This window comes from Gadus chalcogrammus, chromosome 18 (assembly GCF_026213295.1).
Source record: "Gadus chalcogrammus isolate NIFS_2021 chromosome 18, NIFS_Gcha_1.0, whole genome shotgun sequence".
Classification (NCBI taxonomy): domain Eukaryota; kingdom Metazoa; phylum Chordata; class Actinopteri; order Gadiformes; family Gadidae; genus Gadus; species Gadus chalcogrammus.
In genome coordinates this window covers 12683611-12708533 of record NC_079429.1, presented here as the reverse complement: position 1 = coordinate 12708533, position 24923 = coordinate 12683611, and the positions used below count along the sequence as shown (strand labels likewise).

The window sequence follows — 24923 nt, the reverse complement described above, 5'->3', positions numbered from 1 at the left end:
CCAGTTCAGGTAGTTAGGCATCATTTGCAAATCTCTTCCACTTTTATGCAAAACATTAAACACATTCTCACCATCTAAAACCAGCTCGCTAGGATGGAAAATGGTAAACACAGGCGATAAAAAGGCTTACACAACTACAACGCAGACGTCCTTGATTACACAAAACAACAAAATATTGTTCACCCTTGTTTCTAATGGTGTGATCAAACCAGCTGAACAGAACATGAGCCAGTTCAGAGTGCACAGGTGGCACAGGTGTGTTTGAATTATGTTACCAACAATGGATTGAAACACACTGGCAGAGATGCAGAGACAGAGGAGGAAGAGTATGTGCCAGAGTTGATGGCTGAGGAAAAAGAGAGAGAGAGAGAGAGAGAGAGGGACTCCAAGAGCGAGAGAAACAGGAGGAAGAGAATACCCTGTGTGCTTTGTGACATCACCACCACAAATATGGGCCTTTGGGTGGAACTCCACCCGTCTCAGAGCTAACAAACCCTGCCCATGGAGCTAAGCCAAACACGCCCAGGGACCAAGACTCTGTCCACATCACACAGCCACAGTCCCAACATGTTTCTGGATTGGCATGGTGGGCTCGACCTTGAATCAGAAGATTATCAGCGTTTTCAGGGTTAACTACGTCAGCTGAGTAAAGCTAATGGAATGTACAAGCCATCACCATATACACTCAACTGTATGCTTCTAACGTCATTCTGTTGAGGTGGGAGGAAGTGTAGTTTTGAACTGTGATCGAGGCTGAGGTGGTTTGGAGGCGGGCATTAACTCAACCACTCTTTGTCATCAAGGTGCATAGAGGGACAGAACCATGCCTGCCAAATGGTTTAACGATCAATTAAAGGACAATCCCAGTCTTGGTGATCAAACCAAACATAGCCATCTCCCCAGGCTTCACTAAATCTTCCGCTGCCACTATCCTTTCTCAAAATCACAACTGATTCTGACCAAGAGCATTTAGCCTTCCCTTGCGTAAACAATAGCAATTTAGTACATTCCTCTTCTGGTTTCAATGTGCATTGGACCGGTCAGTATGGATTTTGTAAAGAACAGTGACTTGCCATATGAGAAACTCACAAAAGGTCTTGAAGCAAAGACCAAAGTGGGATATTGCTATTGTTTATATTTGTGGTAGGCGTGCCTACTCAATGATCCTAGGGAGAATAAGCCCAAATAATATTAGTAACGGATGTTTTAGTGAACCCAGGAGAGACAGTTCCGATGGTTTGATCACCCAGACCAGAATAGTCCTTTAAGGGTATTTCCCATAGTGTTGGAGGTTCAGGGACTAGGGAGAAGTGGGAGGCTGGAATTGTGACTCCCAAACTGGGTGTCCGATAGCCTGAGGATTCTCTCATGTTGCTGGCATGGAGCAGATGGGAGGCTGAGATACTATTGGGGCCGGTGACGGTATGAAACTGGAATGCAGTCCCATGAATATAATAGACTGGTGGGTGTTTCCCCTTAAGAGTATCTCGGAAACGGTATCCCCTGACTCATGGGAAATAAATAAATACAATAAATTAAATTCATATTTGGAGGGGAATCAGTACAGCAGTACAGCTGTCTTTTGTAAATAGTCACATGAAACCGACTTTCGATCCCACTCTTGAGAACATTCAGTGATAATATCTCCTGGGCCTGAACTGCAGTCAACAAAACGTCTCTGGCACTGCCGTGACTGACAAACAGGGGGAATTTGCATTGTGTCTGACAATTAACAATGAGGCATCAAACCAAGACAAGGATGAGCAGGGGAGCGGACCAGAACATACTTTAGAACCATTGTCAAGCCAACCGAGTCACTATGGCAACCCCTTGTGACGATGACCAATGAGCCTACTTGCCAGGAAAAACTTCCCCCTGACCACAGGAAATGTTCAGTATGGGCAGAGAAGAATGGAACATAACAACAGTGATATCATCAGAGATACAGACTAAAACGTTTTACACCATAAAATTCACAAAGCACAGGCAAATTGGGTCAACGAGGGCAAATTGGGTCAACGATATTCCAAAGCTAATATATTCATGGAATTAAGCAATCTTGACATTTCTAGACTGTGTTACTCTCAAACAAATCAGGGGATAGGTAAGGGCGAGAAGGGGGAGGGCAAGCACAGGGTGTAACTTTCAACAATGCTTCAATTTCCCCAAGTTGCGTTATAGTGAAGTACCTACCGCTTTCGTTACACAAATGTTTCAAAGAAGGAATATAAAATAGCTTATTTTCAGGCACCATCCAAGTTTATGTTTTACAGGATGTTAATAACGTTAAAGGTGTGGTGCAGTGTACAGCTGTGAAGTTATCAACCAATATGTCAGAACATGACGTAAACATGACGATTTATGTCAATCACAACATAAATCAATCACTATGATTGGTCCACAACAATACAAACGACGCAGAGACTAAAACTAAAAATGTGCTGGATATTGGGCCATGAGTTAACATATTTATGACATCTGGTGACAGTTGTCTCAGTAATCCAATATCACACAGCGAACTGGTTCCAGTCGTGTGTGAGACGTCGCTGACATGGTCCTTTCAAGAATTTTTTTCATTAGGTTGAAATCAATTAGTGGATTAAACAGTTGTAGCTCATCTTTTTAGCCTTAATGTTCTGTTTAGGAAGTGGTAAGGGTGAAGCGAGCCTAATAAAAAGCACATCGTCTGCAAAGTTCTGGTCCTTTCTATCCCAGTGGGAGGAGTGGAATGGAATCTGTCATAATTGATGTCACAGCATAACCGCTTGAAAAGATAAAAACTTGACCAGCTTCTTACAGTGTTTGCTTGTTTGTTTGTTAAATCGGATGCATAAGACTGCTGTGCTGTTAGCCATTAGCTTCGTACCCTTAAGGGTGGATTATTTTTTAAATCTAATCAGAGTTACGTTTTCTGCTCCTTTGCAGTCGCCAAGGCAACAGGGGGGAAGAGGGGGGAACACAATAGTTGCGCTGGAAAATATGAGAGGGAAAGAGAGCGAGAGAGAGAGAGCAGTCCCTCACTGCTGCCTCTCTCTCTCTCTCTCTCTCCAGAGCAGGAGGATGGAGGGAGTCACTGAGCCCAGTGGAAAAGTTTACTAGTTTGACAAAGTCTCGGCTCCTATGCTATTAACACACATCCTCCCCCACACACACATGTCTGCAGCTCTTAAGCGAGGCTAAGGAAGTGGAGCAAAACAAACATACAATGTACAAACAAATAGGTCAGCTGTTTGTTTTTACTCATGAGAAGGATTGTGAATTGATTGTTTGATTATTGATTGATTGATCTGGGCCAGCATTGACAGACATTTTACGGTTAGACTCTTTGTTTTACAACACGACATGCACATCCTTTACACCTGTAGAGGCACATTTCTCTGATGTTGATGAACTCTAGCCATAATAATATAGATCGAATTTCAATGTGGGCTATTCTCTCTCTCTCTCTCTCTCTCTCTCTCTCTCCTCTCTCTCTCTCTCTCTCTCTCTCTCTCCTCTCTCTCTCTCTCTCTCTCTCTCTCTCTCTCTCTCTCTCTCTCTCTCTCTCGCCCACAGAGAATGTTTGCCTTCCCTGTCCCGAATCAGGCCATGGAGCAGCGAAGACAAACAGGGATTTCATCCATTGTGTCAGCCTCCCCTGGAGCAGTGATCCTGCACAAGCGCACACAAGTCCCAGCATGGTGAACTGGCAGGGCGTGGGCGGAATAGAGAGAGATAGAGAGACATTGGGAGAATGACAGTGAGGGGGGGAGAGAGAGAAAGAGAGAGATACGCATACACAGGGAGAATGACAGTGAGGGAGAGAGAGAGAGAGAGAGAGAGAGAGAGAGAGAGAGAGAGAGAGAGAGAGAGAGAGAGAGAGAGAGAGAGAGAGAGAGAGAGAGAGAGAGAGAGAGAAACAGACAGGGAGAAGGAGAGAGAGGGGGATAGAGAGAGGGAGAGAGAGACACACACAGACAGGGAGAATGACAGAGAGGGGGAGAGAGAAAGACGCTATAGAGAGATGGACACATTGGGACAAGCAGGAACCGCACGACTGTTGATCAATATCCTAACTGATTTTTTTTGCACTTAAGACACTCATTGCCTCACGGGAGACGAGTCAGTTAAGGAGACAGGGGTTCCTGGGGGTCGTAATTGACAAGCTTTTTGAAATGATAAAATCTTTAAACAACGGCCGTCCCATGAAATTGAAAAAATAAAATGTATTTTGGTTTGTTGTTTTGACCTCGAAAAATGACTTCTGATACAATAATGGGCCTACTATTGTGATACAATTGTGTTACAATAGGGATACTTCAATAGTTGGCTGATGGTGGACAAGGGCACATGCACCCAACTGGGATCTGATCATGCTCTACATTTCCCTCTCCCGCAAGGGGGTCACTGGAGACATGGCTGTGTTTCGGCAAGACACCGTTTACACTGTGATTCAGTGAGGTGTGGTGAACGAGCCACTGTTTCAACACACAAACCTTACAAACGGGTAGTCTCTTTCACAAGGGCCGAAAAACCCTTTACCAACAGTATGAATGTGGGCTTTGGTCGCCTGATGCGTCTTTGGGGCCAAACTTAGTAACGTACTTATTTTTCCCAAGCGTTTCGTAGTCTTTCACAACAACGTCAATGTACGAGGAGGAGTCCAGCGGTATCCCTTTCAGGTCAAACTCGAGCACCTGCGGAGCAGAGATAATATCGATGGATGGGTGATAGATAATCGATAGAAATGTGCATATCGGCGTGTCTGTGTGTGTGTATTTGCGCTGCTAGCGTGTGGGCGTGCGTGTGGATGTTTGTGTGTTTCAATTTACCTCACTCCAGACTGGATTGACTTCACTTTTAACTGTTTTGGTTTTCTTCTTTACATCTGAAAGAAAGTATATTTTGTAAATAAACGAAATAAATAATTCATTGAATGTATGGGAAGGCACTAATTTTGCCTTAAACGTTAGAAACATCGTTAAACCGTCTGTGGTGTGCCTACGTTACCAGGTTATTCATAAATAACATAGCCTATACAACGGTGTGACGGTGTGCCTATGGTAGGCTACCTACCTTATTTAAAGTAAATGATTGGCTTAAAGAATATTCCCAAAGTCCATAATGTAGCTCTATCCATGTAGGCTAAATTCCGTCAGATAATGAAGATCATAATTACAGATCTATAAGTAGACAATTTATCTGAATTTTAAAAAAACTTTTGAAGGATAAAAAAACTTAACGCTGTCATTTAATGGCCAATGGCAGTTTATCTTACCTTTAAATGTCACAGAAACAATCGGATCCGGACTTCCAAGAGTCTTCTTGGGCAAGGCTTTCGCAGATTCTACCACAACCCGCAACATTTTTATGAAAGATAAATAGAAAAAAAAAAAAAGGAAAGAAGGGTCTGTGTGTGTGTCCTAGTTAAAAAAGAATTCTCAAGAACTAAAAAGTTATTCTAAAACGCATCCTCACCGCCCATCAAGGCGGCACAGGGGGAAAGTGGAGCAATGGTTTGACTCTCTGCAGACTAATTCAGAGGCGGGTCATGGGAGTGAAATTACAGATTGCACAGTGCTTGTGCTGCTGCTGCTTGGAGTGAGTAGCCCTCCGGATCACAACACTACAGTAGCCTACATCTACACTCAGGCTATACTCTAACCACCTAGGTCCGTATTAAAACCATCTTACCAGATTACTGCTTTTTTCTATATCATTTTCTACCTAAAATCCAATTTATGTTTTCTTTTCTTTTCTTTTCTTTCATGTAATATGTGGATGATTTTGTCCCCATCTAGCGCCCAATTACAGGATGCACTACTGTAACATTTTTGTACGTATGAATCCTACAAATTATACAGTATACCTCGACTACATCTTCGATTACATTATTTTTTACTAAACTAAAACATCCTAATTTAATAATGAATTGTCAATAGTCTACCGTTATTGTTATAATCATGCAAATACAGACTTTTCAATAATATATTTCAGCCAGCCATTAGATGGCGCTAATATACGAACGCATTCTCTGGAGTGCAGGTAGGCGAGGACATCGCCTCTGGCATTATTTACTTAATATTTCCTCATGAGTCATGAACAAATTTCTGATAGAACTTGCAGTTCCTTAACTGAGCGTGGCTAATAGGTGGCCTGTGTCAGCTAGCTACTGGAAATGAACCGCATCCAAATTTCAAAACGTTTCTATACGCTTAAAAAAGATAACATTGCAATTAGGTTTAGCTATAATACATTTTTAACACATTTGTTCGGAACAAATTCTATAGAGAAACGCCTTAGGCCTGTGCAACAGTGTAGGCCAATCTAGAAAGGCCTACATTAGATGTCCCACAGAGGTGACTGCTTCAGGACTTCAGGATTCAAACCAGCAATAAATTGAACAGAAAAAAGATTTGCAACGTGGTGCTCACTAACATTAACAGTTAGGGCATTAGGGACACTTTTCTCCAAAGCGAATAACAATAAGTAGCCAGCCATAAGTGCCAGGACGTACAACTTCCAACGTTTAAAATGTATGTAATCACTGAAGTTTTAAGTTTTGTTATGCAATTAATTCCGTCACGATAATTTATATTAAGTGGAATGGTATAAATGTGATAGATAGATAGGTCTGGATAGATCAATGGACAATGTGAATTATTGAATATAAAGTGCAGCTTTTTTTTTTTTTTTTCTCTCTCTCTCTCTCTCTCTCTCTCTCTCTCTCTCTCTCTCTCTCTCTCTCTCTCTCTCTCTCTCTCTCTCTCTCTCTCTCTCTCTCTCTCTCTCTCTCTCTCCTCTCTCTCTCTCTCTCTCTCTCTCTCTCTCTCTCTCTCTCTCTCTCTCTCTCTCTCTCTCTCTCTCTCTCTCTCTCTCTCTCTCTCTCTCTCTCTCTCTGGTGTTAATTCATACTTGAAGTGGCTGGGCATCCGTTGGTTTAATTCTATTTTGGCTTACTGGTTACCCCCTGTCCCCTTGATCATTGCGTCATTTCATCAGCAAGAGGGGAGAACACAGAGTACATTGCTTAACGAGGGCGAGGAGTAGCCCCTAGAGCAGGTGAAGTACTGTGTGTTAATAATTAAATGCTGCGAGGGAACCTGTAATCGGTTGCATAGCAATCACTAAGCACAACCATGAAGTCTGTATTAAACAGCATGACAAATATACAAAAAGTAATGTTATTTTGATCAAGATCATTTTTAGATGGGCAATGTTTTGGGTTATTAACTGTCACTATATCGCAGTTGCCTAACTATATGGAAAATAAATGATCCATCCCCATGGAGCCAAGTTGGCTTGGCTTCTTGAAATCATTAACCATGAGGGGAACAACTCCTTGGAGTTGTCTTACTCTGTGACCACCAACACCCCCACCACCACCGCTACCACCACTACCGCCACCATCTTCCCAACCAACCAACCAACCAACCGAGATGCGTTTACACTTTTCCTGATGACATTTTTCTTGTAGTCTCTAATCCCCTCTGCATGTCTCCTCAACAATGAGGTGTTGACTCACCCCTCTCTCTCCCTTGGTGTGGTCAAACCTCTTGTGACGGATGGCAAGGACCTGACAGGACATTCCTCCCCCCCCCCCCGTCCACCCACCCCCTCGCCCTTTCTGTGCCGGACAGCAGAGCTTTGTGTGCAAATTGTGTTTGTCTGAAAAGACAGCAGAGCAAGGGATTGCGACAAAGGCGATGGGGCTGTAGACTTGGAGGGAGGACACATCAGGTTGGTCTCGCTGGAGTATTTCACCACTAGTGGAGTTTGGGTGTAGGAGGACAAAGGAGAGTGAAGCTACACTTCATGTTCATCTGGAGAAAGCACAACTGTTGTGCCCTAATTTGAGCCAAAACATTTTAGGTAGGACACCTTTGGGACTTCTATTAAAAGGCGTCTAACATGGACCCCTTAAGGAAAAGAAATGATCAGTTTGATGTTTATGAGACCGAGGCGCCAAGCCGGATTTCTGGGTAAGCGTGTCTTACTTAATGTGATGTAATTATTTAGCTCAGAATTATCTGTTGGTTCTGAGTTTTTGGCTTCTCTTTTGATAACAATTTCAGTAATCACAGAACATGCTATGCAAAGAATATACCAGAATTAACATTTGTATACTTTTAATGTAAATATATGTAGATAAATATCAAATACATTATCATTCTGTACATTTAGAAATATAAAAAATAAACAATTCATTATTGTGAAATCTGTATAAAATTGGCTACATTTTAAATTTTTAGAGGCAATTTATTTCATAATTTGACTGAATCATCATCTGAACCTGTGATCATTATTGGTGGATTTGATTCAAACATGGACAATCAAGCATGTCCTAATGGACCAGGAACCAGGAAGTGACCTTAGAATGCACGGACATGTGACCTTTTGTTCAGCTAAACGGTCTCCACGGCAACAGGGCCACACAGGAGCTGCTGTGGCCTTTTATATCAAAGCGTAGCTAGCTTTTGGGGGCACTTTAGGGCCAAGACAAACTATCACAGACCCCACACCCACAAACACACACAAACAAACAAACAATTATAAACATAGTCATCAGTCCTTGAATAAATAAATGCATTTCTAATTGATCTTGATGATAAAATATTCAATATTCTAGCTATTGTTTGTACTTTTGTTAATTCTCCACTGGGGAGTGCTGTTCTCCTATGCAGACAGCCCTAAATACTATAAGAGCATAGAGCTTCTAACTTAGTATCTTAAGGGAAAACAGGATGTATTCCCATGATAGAAAGCATACTGACGGAAATCATACAGGGGGCAGTAAACTGTGTAAGGGGGCATGCTAGTGTAACGGCCAGGGTGTCACTTCCCAGCCAAAAGGTACCGGCTTCAATCTCCAAAGACAGCAGTCTACCTATTGGCATTATAGGTTCATGAGACCCTATCTCCCCAGCGGCCCGCAGCGCGGGGGCAGCCTGGCAGAACAGCTAACAGTGGAGAACCTGCATCTCCTGAAAGACGCCTTCGAAAACCACAAGACATCCTCAGACGGGACGTCCCGGCGGAAACCGAGGAAACCCAAGCAGGACGGGGGTCGAGGACTAGAGGAGATAGGAGGACGGGGAATAGAAGCCCCCAGAATCAATTTGGAGGAGTTCCGGACGGTTCTGAGCTCGGTGATTGGTCCAGATGTCAGTGACGGCAGTGTGGAGAGGTTATTCCTCGAGGTATAGTGAAGAGAAAGAGATGTATACCTTTACTGTAACTATAGAAAGGCAACATTTGCATGTCGTTTTCAGGTATATTGGCTTAATATTCCCTCATAGTGAGATATTTACCGGTGACCACAGTGTTTTTTGGTGGAGCTTCCTCGTTTAGGGCTGGAATAAAGAGATATATTTTTCAGATTCAAATCTATCTTTGTTTGAAGGATCCCCTGTCGATCATTAAAAAAGGGGATCGAGCTTTTCATGTATACCATGGACGCTTGAAGCTTTAACCCTGTACGTCTCTTGCACAATAGTGTTGACTGCTGTAGTATGTTGGTCATGTTAAGTACAATGACATTCTGTGTTTTATGCAAATGACAGCCAGCCCTATACTCAGTGTCTTGAGTCAGGAAGGATGAAACCAAGAACCCTTCAAACCCTCAGAGACATGATTGCTCAGACACTAGACACACAGCACTTGCCATTTGCTCTCTCATTCCCCCGCAGTTGTTAATAACAACATTGCCATGCACATTATCCCAGGGCTCATAGTCACCAGTCGAAAGATTCTGAAATGGCTTGTGATGTCGAATCCCTCCCTCACATCTGCCGGTAAAACAAGGGCCCTTTGAAGTCCTTTCATGGTGTGATGTGTTTTCTCTTCCTCTCTTCAGGTGGATATAGACAGCGAGGGCCTTGTTGACTGGCCCAGGCTCTGCTCCTTTCTGCTGCGTACGTCTGCAGAGAGAGAGAGCTCATCCACGCCTAGGGCCGCCGTAGTAGACGCCTCGCCGCTCATCAAACACTGCCTCCACAACAAGGTAGGTCGTCAGATGTACCCCGTGCACACGTCCATTCACCCCCGTTCATGCCTTGCAGCATGATTGTTCTCCACTCTTGTTTGTGTACTACAGCTACTTCTAGATATGATGTAATGGCTACTAATACCCTCAAGATAGACCCTAATAAACCAATGCCCACCAAAGCACAAGTGCATAAGCTTTGCCTGCGTAATTCCACTAGCACATCCACCATGTGATTTTCCCCTGTGTGCTGCCCTCTTGTGGCGTGCTCTTGACAATTGCAGCAAGAGACCACTGTGCGGGTAGTCGCTGTCTACCAGCCGGCCTCCCTCCGCTATATTAGCGTCAGTAAAGGGGGGCGACTGATTGTCTGGAACAGCCGTCTACACATCCTCCAGCACCTTGGTGTGAGTGAAACACACACACACACACACACACACACACACACACACACACACACACACACACACACACACACACACACACACACACACTCATGGACATATATATATATTTATATATATATATATATCCTCAACATGCAAACACAAATATACATCTTTTGACGTGTCGTCTCCAGCTCTGCGGGGACCCTGCAGAGAAGGCCGTAACAAGGGGCAACCGATTCAGAGGCTGGACCACGGATGCTGTGTACATGAGCAATGTCCACAAGGTCGCCATAGCAACCGGATGCAGGGAGCTGCGATTCGTTAACCTCTCAGCGACTGGACTCTCAGAGGAGGTCATCCTCTTTGGTAGGTCTTGTGTAAATGAAGGGGCTTAGTAGATGACCAGATTAAACCTACACATTAACATCTCAATGTCATAATGCACCATGGGGGGTGTGGTGTTTTTTTAATCTAGTTTTTCCTTTTTACCCTCAAGGCTGCCAGAATGTCCCAACTGCCCTTTGCTACTGGTATGATAAAAAGGTCAGACTTTTTTCTTTGCTCATTAACATTTTGTTAATGTTTTGCAAAAGCTGCAAAATAAATAATAATGCAAATATTTATTGTTGTGTTTGTCCTCCCAGTCTCCGGGGCAGCGCTCTCTTCTCCTTTGGGGCGACGACAAGGGAGGGGTCAACCTGATGTGGTTTCTGAACCCATCCAAGGGCCTGTTTGAGAATCAGCCCGGTGAAGACCCTGCACCCCAGAGGATCTATATGCCGGTATGCTTGCGCGCTCTCGCTCTCTCTCTCTCTCTCTCTCTCTCTCTCTCTCTCTCTCTCTCTCTCTCTCTCTCTCTCTCTCTCTCTCTCTCTCTCTCTCTCTCTCTCTCTCTCTCTCTCTCTCTCTCTCTCTCTCTCTCTCTCTCTCTCTCTCTCTCTCTCTCTCTCTCTCTCTCTCTCACATTTAAGTATGCATTCATCATCATTCAACCATTGTCATTCAGGGCTGGTGTGTTCAGTCCAATGGCTGTGAATCCTCTCATTTAACCGACGTGAATCTCCCGCCTTTTCTCTACCGCCGCAGGACCTATCTGACCACAGCAGTCTGGTCACCTACCAGCACATCCCCGACATCCACAAGGCGGCCATCAACAGGGTCATGTTTGAACCCGAGGCAGAGCTGATCATGACGTCATCAGAGAGCGATGAGACCTCTGTGGTCATCATGCATGCGTCACTCAGGAGGGACCCTTACATCTGGAGGATGGACCAGGTAATACATGGTGGGATTCTGGATGACTAAGTCCATGGCGAGTTGCCTGGCACTTCCTGCTAAATCTCCCAGATGTCGTCCTCGATCTCGAACCCACGTTTCCAAATGTTAATGCTCGACAAGCAGCTGAATCGGCCCGTGACTCTGCTTGGGGACTGAGCAGTGTGTGCGTGTGTCTGTTCACCCAGATTTTACGCTTGTCTGCAATCAGACTGAAGATGGAAATCCAAAGTCTAATTTGTGCAACTATGTTCAACCAAACTGTATTATTCAAATGAAGGTTTCTACAAGATAAAACTCAATGGGGCTGATTTAAGTTGATCGTTTACATTCAAATATAGTCATGTATGCATCTGCCAAATTACTTCATGCAAATGCAAATAATGGCTTGGTTCTGAATGGTTGAGCCAGGTACCACCCACAATGTCTTGAGTGAGGTTGTCGGATTTGGATTGAACTCAAGTTCATGAGAGCAGGGTTGGATCAGAGCCTCTGGTCTGGTTGACTCTGAACCAGTTCTGTTGGTTTGGTTGAAGTGGTGAAAACGTTCTGGCGCTTTCAAAAATAGCCTCGGAAAAAAACGGTCAAAGACCGAGGAGCGACCGCACATGGTTAAAGTGACGTCACCGTGTGGACTGATTGAATCCGGCTGAACTGTAAATCGGTCATGCCAAACATATGAAACCAAATCCAACAGGGTGAATTTTATGAAAGCGCATTTCGGTTTTACGTCCCAATAAACAAACAAATAGGAGGAAAAGGAGGCGCTCTCCGCAACAGTTTTCCCGCCCAAACAAATGGCGCTAACTCACTTCATACGTCGTTAAAGAACAGGAATCGTTCTTCCTCTCCAAGTACAAACAACCCTATAAAAAACACATTATCCACCATGCGTACTTTTCCATTCCTTAATGAATGCGTTGTGTGAAACTCCCAAGTTGTTGTTGACGACACGTATCCATCGTCACGCGTTCCTCTTCATACCCTCTAGGGCGTGAGATGTTTCCACTACAGCAGGGGGCTGCGGCTGCTGGTGACGGGGGGCTTTGACACGGCTGTCCGGCTGTGGAACGAGGTGGTGACCACCCGTCCGGTGGCTGTCCTGCGCGGCCACAGCTCCACCGTCCTGGACGTGGTCCTCTACCAGCCCCGGGGCCAGGTGTTCAGCTACTCCAGGGACGCAGTGAGTCCTATAGAGTATACCTTCAGCTGTACAACCTTGTGGGACAACAGGAGCTACATGTTATCTGGCTAGTCCCTGGTTGGGAAGCCCCTCGCTCCTACATCTGGAGGGGGGCCGTTTCAACCTTGATTAAATGCCATTTGCGCTTTTATTGAGGGCGAGGTACAATACATTTAGTGCATACCTTTTAAGCATGGGTGCTGGGAGTCAAACCACCAACCAAGGCTAACCCTAACCGCACAAAAAAACGCTTTACCGCAATTAATGGACATATTGATCTCAACTCGACCCATATAAAACGAGGGCAGACAAATTAATGAAATAAAAAACTTTTCAATCGTGCCTCAAAGTCTGTTAAAATGACCTGGAATGACCTTTCCACAGGAGCTGAAGATATGGGCCATCTCCTCCCAGCGCTGCCTGAGAACAGTGCGCCTGCCGTTCCCTTGCGTCCAGCCGGGCCGCTCCCCGGAGCAAAGCAGCTTCCCCTTCCTGTTGGTGGAGGCGGCGCTTCCTGCCAAGGGCCCGCCCCGTCTGCTGGTGGCTTGCAAAGATTACCTAGCTCTGCTGCGATTGGCCGGGGGCCGAGGAGACGACGCGGCGGCGGCGGCGGGACGAGAGGGGGCGGGGCGTGAGGTGAGACACGGACGCCGGGCCGCGCCCATCACTGCCGCCCTGTACAACCCCGGGCTGGGGCAGGTGGCGACCGGGCGCCGCGACTCCTCGCTGGCCGTGTGGGAGGCGGCCACGGGCCGGGCCTGCTTCACCATCCACGGGGCCCACGGAAGGGAGGCCCTCACCTGCATGGCGGTGGACTCCAGCGGCAGGAGGCTGATCACAGGGGCCCGCAACGGCACCGTCAAGGTACGGCTTGCTTCCTCTTCCTCTTCCTCGTGAGCAAGATGAGCGAGGAGACATGGGGACTCATGTACTCGTTCGTGTGTGTGTTCGTGTGTGCGGTCCAACAGGTGTGGGACCTGCTGAACGGCCAGAACCTGCACAAGTTGGAAGCGGTGTCCGCCTCAGAGGTCACCGGGGTCACCTGTCTCCATGGCAACCAGTTACTGACAGTGGGGTGGAGTCTGCGGCTGGCGCTGTATGACATCAAAGGTGCCCAGGTGCGTGGTAGGAAGACATGTATGAACGCGTATATATACACATATCTAAATGCATATATAAACTCATATATGAGGGCAAAGGTAAAGTCATGTTGAAATTCTTATAGAAACGCATATATCAACATCATCCCTCAAAATACCCTCACTGTGTGGCTTTTTTCACTGGCTAAATTTCTTAAAAAAATACTTTTTGAACATGTTTTATGGAGTTTTATGCAGATCATGTTAAGCATATTTCAAGATTGTGATTTCCAGCAGGCATGCATATATATCAAGGGCATGTCTCTCCATTTTTCAAATCAATTCCAATCAAATAATCACGAAGAGAAATTGTCAGTCAGACTCCCCTCCACACACACACACACACACACACACACACACACACACACACACACACACACACACACACACACACACACACACACACACACACACACACACACACACACACACACACACACACACACACACACGCCCTAACACAGAAGCCAATGTTCCAGGTCCAGCCTATAGCAGACCATGTGTCTCTCCGCCAGTATAAACACACATAAACCCTCCAAACCCGAGTTGAGAGTCTCGGTTTGCAGCCCACCAAGTTCACGCATAAAGACACACTGCCCTGTTCCCTTCCCCAGGCTTGCAACGTACAGCGCTATCCTCAGGGCAGACATTCCTTACCTTGAAGACCGCACCAAAAATCTGCCTGCGTTAGTGTTTTTACAGTCAGACCTGAGCATTTGTCTTCCCATTTCGGTCCAAGTTCTCCTAAGTCAGCATTAGTAAGTTTGTTTTTTAAGAAAACTTCTTTGGGCAAGAACACACGTACTGAATGGACCTGGGGGTAAATGATATTGAGGGATGATGTGAAAAATCCAAACATGAGGAGCAGAATCCTAATGAATGCTAGACCTGTCCTACGTCCACCACAAGCCTCTATGCTGCACATATTACTTTACTCCTAAGATCTTAATCTAAATCGTCTCACTTCACACGGGACAAAGAGATGTTTCATACAAGTATTTTGACTTTTGAGAACATTATCCTCACATTTCTTGTATCCATAGCAAGCATCAATAGCTGACAAAACAAAACGTAGGGGCGCTAGACATCACACAGCATGTTGTGGCTGAAACATGATCGTTTCGAACTGCTCTATCTCCAATATCTCGCTGTGTAGGATGTGTACGTGAAGGCTGACATGGCGTGGAAGTCAGAGGGCGTGCATAAGTCGGACATCCTGGCCGTGTGCCCGTGCCCCGCCCTGGGGGTAATTGCCACAGCGAGCTACGATGGAGAGGTGGTGGTCTGGAGGGTGGAGACACAAGGGCCAGTGCAGAGGCTACAGAGGGACTCTCAGACAGGGTGAGCGGACGCTGCCTTTGGGGCAGTTTGGCGCTCGTTTTGACTTGTTTCAAGACCAAAAACATTCCTAACAAACATCAGTTAATCAGTCAACTTTATGCATGACACGTGCATACTATAATATTTGGTTTAGTGTAGCAAAAACTACTAGTGAAAGTGCTTGGTCTTGCGGAGCATAATTGTTAGAGCATGTCATTAATAACACCGCCAATGCTAGTGGTTTGTTTTTGTCACATGGTCACCAATGCTAAGAATTTATGAAATACCATATATATTAGAATAGAAGGCACTATGTTTGTCTTACGTTTGTGTACTCTGGTTCAGGGTGGCGCCCCCTGTAGACCACCTGCTGTTTCTGCAGCGCAGGGCGGCTGACAGACAGTGGAGAAACAGAGCCGTGCTGGTCTCCTCGCAGGGGGGCTCTCTGTATTTCTGGAGCCTGTCAGGACACACACAACCGCATGGTGAGTGTGTGTGTGTGTGTGTGTGTGTGTGTGTGTGTGTGTGTGTGTGTGTGTGTGTGTGTGTGTGTGTGTGTGTGTGTGTGTGTGTGTGTGTGTGTGTGTGTGTGTGTGTGTGTGTGTGTGTGTGTGAAGAAGATGAGGGCAACAGTCAGTTCAAATCAAGTTCCAGGTATACTGTTGTGATGTACGGTTCCCTCAGATACATGATTCAAGTCATCTGAGGTGCACACAGACCCCAGTACAGTTAAAATGCCATGCAGAACAATACCTGTTCACCACATTCCTTAAATATAAATTAGGCCGATCAAACAAAAGATGGGTTTGAAGGGATGGAGTGATTGGTCAATTGACAAATAGATTAATGATGTCAAATGGTTAATAATGGATATAATGGATGAGTAAAAGATGAACACAGATGGATGAAGGGATGATTGAATGATCGATGCATGGATGCATGATGGATGGGGAGCGTGTCTATGTTCCCCGGGTCCTATGTTCCCCGGGTCCTATGTTCCCCTCTTTGTTTGAGACTGGGGAACATAGGACCCTTTTTTTTTTAAAAAGGGTCCTATATTCCCCGCTTTTCCGAAATCGGTCCTATGTTCCCCGATATGTATGTGGTTAGGGTTGCATGCCTGCTGGAAATCACAATCTTGAAATATGCTTAACATGATCTGCATAAAACTCCATAAAACATCTTCAAAAAGTATTTTTTTAAGAAATGTAGCCAGTGAAAAAGCCACACAGTGAGGGTATTTTGAGGGATGATGTTGATATATGCGTTTCTATAAGAATTTCAACATGACTTTACCTTTGCACTCATATATGAGTTTATATATGCATTTAGATATGTTTATATATACGCGTTCATACATGTCTTCCTACCACGCACCTGGGCACCTTTGATGTCATACAGCGCCAGCCGTAGACTCCACCCCACTGCCTGTTACTTTTTCCACCATTACTGCCAAATTCCGGCCGAGATAACTACCATAGCATGTCTTTACCTTTTGTGGAAGAGGGAGAGACGTCGGAGAACCTGACGCAGTCTATTCATACGCCGGTAAACCAACCCCCGAGAAGCCCAATCCCTACGAGAGCTCCACACGCTACGGCCATCTGGAGGCGCACAGAGCTTTTGGCCGTGATATTATTATACAATTATATTATATTATATACTATTATATAAAGAGCTCCGGGAGTCCCAAACGGCAACACTCACTTTCTCCTCCATGCTGCAGTTCACCCCGGACTGCACTGCACTGAGTTGGCCGGTTGAACGCTGATTGGCTGTTACGTTACATATGTCACTCAGTGGCCACTCTGTTGAACGCCGATTGGCTGTCATCACGCGAATGTCGCGTAAAAAGTTTAAATATTTTTAAAGATTGATAGATTGCGGGGAACATAGGACCCTTTTCTGGGAAAAGGGTCCTATGTTCCCCTATGTTCCCCGCTTTTTCCAAAAAGGGTCCTATGCTCCCCGGTATGTATGGCTAGGGCAGGGAACATAGGACCCTTTTTGGGAAAAACGGGGAACATAGGACCCGGGGAACATAGGGATGACCCCGATGGATGCATGATAGATGGATGATAGATTGATGGAGGGGCGGATGGATGATCGATGTAATAATGTAAATGGATGCATGGAAAAATGGATCGACTGATGAATGGATGGATGAACGATTCCAATAATGGATCGATAGAAGGACAGACTAAAAGCGACGTGGCTATAAATAACCCTTGATGCAGAGACATGGACGAGACCTGAGGGAAGGGAATGGAGTCTCCTCCCCCTAATCTCCGTGACCCCCAGAGACCGCCAGATTTCACGTTTAATTATCCCTCCGTAAAACGGATTTATAAAGCCCGCTCGCCCGCCCTCCCGCTCGGAGTGAACAGAGGACCCGGCGGCGTGCCAGGGCCATTTCTGGCAGCCCACAGCTATGCTACTCCACTACCCAGCGGCGTTTAGTGGTAGGGGAAACACGCACTGGGGCCACTGTGTGTGAGCATGTGTTTGTGTGTGTGTGTGTGTGGTGTGTGTGTGTGTGTGTGTGTGTGTGTGTGTGTGTGTGTGTGTGTGTGTGTGTGTGTGTGTGTGTGTGTGTGTGTGTGTGTGTGTGTGTGTGTGTGTGTGTGTGTGTGTGTGTGTGTGTTTGTGTATATGCGTGTGCATGTCCTTTTGTTTATGCATGCATGAGCCTGTATGGAGGGTGGAGCGTTTGTGTATGTTTTTGTCCGTTTTCGTATGTGTGGATTTCTTTGTCTGGTTGGGAGGAATTTCTGAATTCCACCATGTTACATATGAATAAGAGCAAAGGCCAAATATACACCACAATCTTTTTTCACTAGGTGTTTTCACCAAAATAATTGAATTATTTTTGCGGAAGACCTATCGCTTTAATGAGTCGCAGACGTTTTTTGTTGATGACTGACCGATAAACACTGTGTCTTAAACTTTGCTCTAGTTTCTTCTTACAAAAACAAAGCATAAACACTGTGACAAAACAAACTTTTAGACCGGGGTTATACTGGGAGCTAAGCCTGAGGAAAGTCAGTCCTGCACCAAAATGGATGTTCTTCTTAAAACAGTATTTACACTGGCATTAGGTGTGACCATTTATCACATCACTTTTTTCCAACAACAACCACAATAAGTACATAATAGCAACAAACTCACCATTGATAAATGTCTTGGAGGAAATCCTACTCTTCTGTGCAAGGGACTCCTGCAGAATACGGTGTTAGACTCCCAGCCAACCTGTAGGCACCCTGGAGCAAGATGTCTCAATGAATTCACTATGGCTGTTTACAAAACGGTAAATGTTTCCATGTCTCTGTTTACTTCCTGATCCCAGGACAGCTCTGCGGCCCGGGTCGGCCAGGTGAGCGTGTGTTATCCCTGAGCTCTGATCACCGTGACAACAGCGTCCTGGTCTCAGGGGACAGCGCCGGCTGCCTCCAGGTGTGGGATATTTCACACTACGCCCTGGACGTCCTGCAGAAGGTGAGTGTGTGTGTGTGTGTGTGTGTGTGTGTGTCTGTGTGTGTCTGTATGTGACTGTGTGTGTGTGTGTGTGCGTGTGTGTGTGTGTGTGTGTGTGTGTGTCTGTGTTTGTGAAAGAAGTGTGCCCATGGCAGTCTAGTGGTTAGGGTGTCTGTCTCCCAGCTGAAAAACTGCTTAATGTTCGAACCCCGGATGTCCCCCCCAACCTGCTCGTTAATTACAAAGATAAAATGTGGATACGTATGGATAAAACCATCGGCTTACATGATGAAATATGAAATAGTTCAACTGTAACTCCCCCTTCAGCCAGTGTGTGAGCGGCCCCCTCCTCTCCTGCACCGCTGGAGGGCTCACCAGGGGGCGCTGGTCTGCACCGAGGTGTTGGAGCTCCCCCAGGGGCTCTTCATCCTCACCGCCTCCACCGACGGCTCTGCCAGGCTGTGGACGTCCACCGGGACCCCCGTGGGGTGCTTCGGACAGGGGGTGCAGTGGGACGTGGCCCACCCTGCCTCCTATGAGCGGTGAGTGACGCGTTGAGTCGGTTTGCTTTGAACATCCCTGATCCAGAGGTACCCTCTCAAAGGGCTCCCCTGGCCCCCATTATAAGACAGCCTCTAACCCTGAAGCCCTCGCAGGCAGAGGTGTCAGGCTGGTGCTTCTCCATTTTCTTAACCTACACACAATTTCTTAAAAACACACACATACGCCAAAAACTGCTGACTTCAACTGACAAGATGTCCCTTTCAAAGAGTGGAAACTGATGACGCTGATACAGAGCAAATAATCCCCAAAATAATAGTCAAGTCGCTATTTTAAGGCAGTGCTGCGTATAAGAAGTGTTTGTTTCAGTCCAGCCCCAAACTAAATAGCATTTGGTCTGTTATGGCCCGCAACCTCAAATTAGTTTGACACCCCTGTTCTAAAAGGTTTTGTGGAAAACCCTCCAAATCCAAGGGAAGAAACGTTTCATAAGAGCATGTAGCAGGATGAGCGCACACAAGTATAGTTTCTGAAATGAATGACAGGCCTATTTGCAGCAGTCCTATAATTGTGATTCAAACCTGTATTTGTCCTGAAGGACAATTCCAGGCGCTTCAATCTCAAGAGTCCCAGTGAGGCAACCAAGGTACTAACCCGAACCAAATGATTGGTTATATTCCACCCTGTTAATCTTTAATGGATCAGGCATGGGACAAACGTCATGCTTAAGTGTTTACTCATGATGGAAAAATACATCTTGGTGCCAGAGGTAAATACTGCCTCGGTTATTCATCCAGGCTTTTTTTCCCAGGCATATTTATATATGCCGTCAGGGAGAAACTATTGAGAGAATGATGTTGGAGGGAAGAAACAGAGGGAAGAGTTGGATGAGGCAGCCTTGTTATGCAGAACTGGGATAAAAATGGAGCAAATGTTTGCAGATGAGGATTTTGCTCCGATGGAATGACTGCAGAACAGCCTTACATAGGTGTCACTGACTGTCTATAGAGAGATCCATGTTGAACCCATACAATGCATGTGTTGGTCCCCTCAGCGAGAGCGAGGGGGAGATGGGCGAGAGAATGATGGAGGAGGGGAACGAGGAAGGGAGCAATCAAAGTGACCCTACTGGGGGAAGAGCCCCATCCGGGGTGAAAGGTCAAACCTCAAAGCAGGTGAAGGGCCAAGGTCAAACGTCACCGGAGCAGATTGATCACCAAGGTAACCGCCGTTACAGGTGCCTCTGAAGTAAGACACACACACACACACGTTCGTGCTCACACACACAGATACACAAACACACAGACACACAGACACACACACACACACACACATACACACAAACACACACATACACACAGACACATTATTATGCTGAACCCACTAATCTATCTGTCAACCATCTTAAATGTGTGTCTTTATCTCTTTTTATCTTTTATCTTTTCTCTTTCTCTCTCTGTCTGTCTGGCTGTCTGTCCGTCTGTCTTTGATCTAGCCCCCTTAGTAATTAATCTTGATGGTATTCTTTGGTGTGTGTGCCCAGTGTTTCATGTACACACACAATCACTTGTGCACACAAGCATAGTTGTGTGATGCGTAAAACATGACTTGACAACGCAATTCATATTCAAACAGGGAGGACAGACAATGTTTTTTCAATTTGATACTGTTTCAACAACTCTACTGTTATATCAAGTAGAGTTTGAAATGCAATGTTTGGCCCCCGCACAGTTTGACCACATTGCAGGGAGCTGCTGTAGACCATTCTTCACATACTGGAGTTTAAAGTCTGGAACTCAAACTGAGGAACATTCAGACCATGCTCAGCTGCAGAAACGACAGGCCAGAACTTTGGTTTGCGAGTGTGTGAGTTTGTGAGTGTTTATGTCTCTTTGAGAAGTTCACTATACTTTTGTTTGTCTGTTTTGTCCACTTCCCTTAACCAGTTCAAATATGTAATTGGCTGTGCTTCCCTCACATCAACAACAAAAACAACAACAACAACTTCAAGAAATGCACAGAAATAAACCAAACCTATTTCAATGTTCTTCCTTCCCCCTCCCCCCCACAGCAGCAGCTTCACCTGAACAGACTGATGCTCCACACACAGTGGAGACCCCCAGCCCGCCACAACACCAGGTGGGCCTCGCACTATCCACGCACGCACACACACACAAAAGCACAAACACACGCGCACACACCCATGAACACTAAACTAAACGGAAGGTTTTCCTCCTCCAAAACCTCCGCCACATGTCTCCATAGCAACGTTTATGTCAGCACCTATTTGAGGACACGGACCGTCGGAGGAGGCGGCGTTTGCTGAGCAGCATCGACCTGAACAAACTGTTCCAGGTCGGCGCCACATGCTCCCCCCACCACGCTCTGGCCCTACAGGTGAGGTCATGATCAATGAAACCCCTCTGCTCCCCCCTCTCCTCCTCCTCTCCTCCTCTTTGCTCCTTACCCCCCTCTCCTTCTCTCCTCCTCCTCTCCTAGTTTTTGCTCATTACCCCCCTCTCCTTATCTCCTCCTTCTCCTCTTTGCTGCTTAACTCCCTTCTCCTCCTCTCCTCCTCTCCTCCTCTCCTCCTTCTCCTCTTTGCTGCTTAACCCCCTTCTCCTCCTCTCCTCCTCTCCTCCTCTCCTCCTTCTCCTCTTTGCTCCTTAACCCCCTTCTCCTCCTCTCCTTCTCTCCTCCTCCTCTCCTCCTCTTTGCTCATTACCCTCCTCTCCTTCTCTCCTCCTCTCCTCCTCTTTGCTCCTTAACCCCCTTCTCCTCTCCTCTTTGCTCATTACCCCCCTCTCACCCTCTCCTCCTCTTTACTGCCTTCTGCTGATGTTTCAACAGGTGGGATCCTACTGAATGTTGACACACATCCTCTTCACTCCCCCCTTCGTCTTCCTCCTCCTCTGCTCCTCCTCCAGCCATACGCCCCTCTTCTTCCTCCTGCAGGGGGGGGGGGCGTCTCGATGGGTTGGGCTGTGTGATCAGTGAACATGTGTGTTTGTGACCTCTACCAAGGTGCCCTCTGGCCAAGACATCCAGCTCCTGCCTTTCTTAAGTCAACATAATTAGTTGCAAAACACTAGCAGTCTGTATATATAGGTCGTTTATTTTATTTTGGGAGCAACCGGTAGGCCGCTATGAATGTCGTTCTGTGGGCCTCTGTGAGATGAACTGTCTGCAGGTTTCTGAAGTAGTGCGCTATACGTAGCTAGAGCCCTGTCAACAACCATCGGAAATAGCTTGCGAAGTCGAACTTTGCAATTTGCTGAATGGCAGAGCCATCTTAAAGATATTGTGTGATAATAATAACAACAAAACAACAAGAATAATAATCATCTTGATCCTCATCATTATAATTGACATCATTCATTTAATAATGCAAAGTTAAAGGACAATTCCGGTATTTTGAACATTGAGCCCCCTTTCTGGTTTGTTTAGGATGAAATAGAGTGGGTGACACCGAAATGTTAACTATTAGTCCTTTCTCGGGTATTTGGCTCATTTTGAATCGCTCCTGCCTGCTTCACAATGGTTGTCTGTGTGCATAGACAAACCTGTCAACCAAGCAACCCTAAACGTTCGTTTTCAAAAATGTGCAAGTAACCGAGTGGTTAGTGGCATTCGTGAAGTTTAAAAAAAAAATATCGGCGCAATATATGGTTTCTGTCGTGTTTTATTGCACATTTATCGCCAGTTGATTTCAGTTGGAAGACTCATTACTGCACGATGATATTACTCCGCCGAACCGGAAAGGTGGGCTGTTTACGTTGGTTTGAAGTCTTGTACCGTGAGCACCTCGGATTAGGGAAAATCACATAGAAAATCACTGAAAATGGATTATGAAAGGTGGCTTCTGGAGGACGCACTCGATTTTGAGTTTGACGGCAGAGGATATAGTTTTGAACCAGAATTCACCCAAGAGGAGCTACGGGAGATGGAGGCTAGGGCTACGGAGGCGCCTGAAGCTCCGGCGGAAGCGGTCCCCACGATCACGGACGGGTGGTGTGCCTGTGGGAAGTGCAGGCAGATGCCGACGGACGTCGAAAGTAGGTGCAGCACGGAGTGGGACCTTTTGCGGAAGTTTATATGCGGTTGTGAGGTATCTGAAAAAATAGTTCCATTTAGCAACTAACACGGATGGAAACCATATATTGCGCCGATATATATTTTTTAAACTTCACGAATGCCACTAACCACTCGGTTACTTGCACATTTTTGAAAACGAACGTTTAGGGTTGCTTGGTTGACAGGTTTGTCTATGCACACAGACAACCATTGTGAAGCAGGCAGGAGCGATTCAAAATGAGCCAAATACCCGAGAAAGGACTTATAGTTCAAATTTCGGTGTCACCCACTCTATTTCATCCTAAACAAACCAGAAAGGGGGCCCAATGATCAAAATACCGGAATTGTCCTTTAAGGGGCTTTACAGACACACACACAAACATACACAGAACACACACACAGTTTAAACTTTCAGCAGCACACACTTCAAAGCTCGAATCTTAGTATGTTTTTTATTCTCTCCTTATCGTTACAACGTAGTTCCCCATTTTATGGGGAACTACCATTTTATTATCTATTGTTGCAAACCTTTCAATATTTTTTTCAACCTCTAAAACATTTTGGATTGATTGCAGTCTGATTGTCTCACAAACACACACCACCCCCCCACACACACACTCCGGCTTGCACAAGCCCTGTCAAATCACACAGCTGTGTACTTGATATATTGTGTTGTGTGTGTGTGTGTCTGTTTGGTTTGTTGACGCACAGTGGCAGCTACTGGCATTGATTTAACGCCCGGCCATTACGCGGCTATTGCAAAACAATGAGAACACGTTGGCTCACATCTGCACAGGAGACAACGATTTTGTCTGCGGCATTCCACGGCAGGCGTCCAGATAGCCCACGTGCTCGTGACGGCTGAGAGACTCTTTTAGGGTTCAGGGTATTTCTGTTCTGAGACATTGTGTGCATCGCCAGGGATAAAAAAGTAGTTTTCTTTGTACATAGTGTGCTGCCTGCGGTAACGAGACTTCTCTCGGATGCCTTTTCTATTCGCTCACATGGTTTCGGTTGAATATTTTGTGTTTATTTTCACATTGTTTCAATAACTCCCCCCTTTCCAATATCCTGAGTTTTGGGGTTTTCAGTTGAGGCAAGGTGTTTTAAAGTAAAACAGTATGTGACGAGGATGGAGGAAAAACATCCAAAATATGTCCAAGAAATATATATTTGTAGCAATATGTTTGCTGCACTTTGATCTATAGTTACAGACATCGGGAGAACATCTATTCTTTAATTTATTTTAGACATTTTGTCAAATTAACATTAAAAAAAGGGTTTCTTATTCACCAACTATGTTCATCCATTTATGTGTTACTCCTCTCAACAGGACTGCAAGGAGATGCCCCTCCCTCCAGAATTACCCATAAGCCCCTGGGCGGACAGTCAGAGCCTGAGCCGCGGCGGCGCCAAGATGAGCTGTGAGCGGGAAAATCGAGCTAACCGATGTTGACACCTTTAAATGCTTGAATATAAATAGTGTTTTTAATCAAACATTTATAATGTTCTTGTTCTCCATTGTATTCTTCCTTTTTTGTGTCATTATTTGGAATAAATGAAATGGATGTGCTTTAATATGAATTAACATTCAATGAACTTTC

The 24923-nt window shown here is 45.6% G+C and overlaps 2 protein-coding genes across 3 annotated transcripts in view; one reads left to right on the top strand and one right to left on the bottom strand.

The window, feature by feature from the left end:
- The window catches only part of LOC130370870 (myoferlin-like), a 29710-nt gene extending 23978 nt beyond the window's left edge, over window positions 1-5732 (bottom strand). Inside the window, 3 exon segments of the mRNA XM_056576387.1 lie at window positions 4585-4676; window positions 4812-4867; window positions 5258-5732. Of these exon segments, the coding sequence (XP_056432362.1) occupies window positions 4585-4676; window positions 4812-4867; window positions 5258-5345 (236 nt within the window). The 5' untranslated portion in view covers window positions 5346-5732.
- A 1681-nt stretch (window positions 5733-7413) lies between these two features.
- On the top strand, window positions 7414-24888 carry LOC130371874 (WD repeat-containing protein on Y chromosome). Of its 2 annotated transcripts, none has more exons than XM_056577742.1 (19): window positions 7414-7961; window positions 8906-9179; window positions 9836-9982; window positions 10249-10371; window positions 10545-10719; window positions 10850-10896; window positions 10998-11135; window positions 11440-11628; window positions 12620-12811; window positions 13196-13675; window positions 13780-13929; window positions 15107-15291; window positions 15616-15755; window positions 18617-18765; window positions 19072-19286; window positions 20300-20466; window positions 21320-21384; window positions 21511-21642; window positions 24653-24888. In XM_056577742.1, the coding sequence occupies exons 1-19, from the start codon at window positions 7891-7893 to the stop codon at window positions 24773-24775; spliced, it is 3162 nt and encodes a 1053-aa protein (XP_056433717.1). In that variant the 5' UTR covers window positions 7414-7890; the 3' UTR covers window positions 24776-24888. The 2 variants fall into 2 exon arrangements, with proteins under 2 accessions (XP_056433717.1, XP_056433716.1); XM_056577741.1 differs by having other exon boundaries at window positions 21317-21384.
- Window positions 24889-24923: the final 35 nt, after the last annotated feature.

Excerpts from the sequence above, each read along its gene's own strand:
- LOC130371874 (XM_056577741.1), top strand. The coding sequence starts at position 7,891 with ATGGACCCCTTAAGGAAAAGAAATGATCAGTTTGATGTTTATGAGACC. Across the intron at positions 10,897-10,997 it reads GCTACTGGTATGATAAAAAG|TCTCCGGGGCAGCGCTCTCT; the intron begins GTCAGACTTTTT and ends TTGTCCTCCCAG. Across the intron at positions 15,292-15,615 it reads CAGAGGGACTCTCAGACAGG|GGTGGCGCCCCCTGTAGACC; the intron begins GTGAGCGGACGC and ends ACTCTGGTTCAG.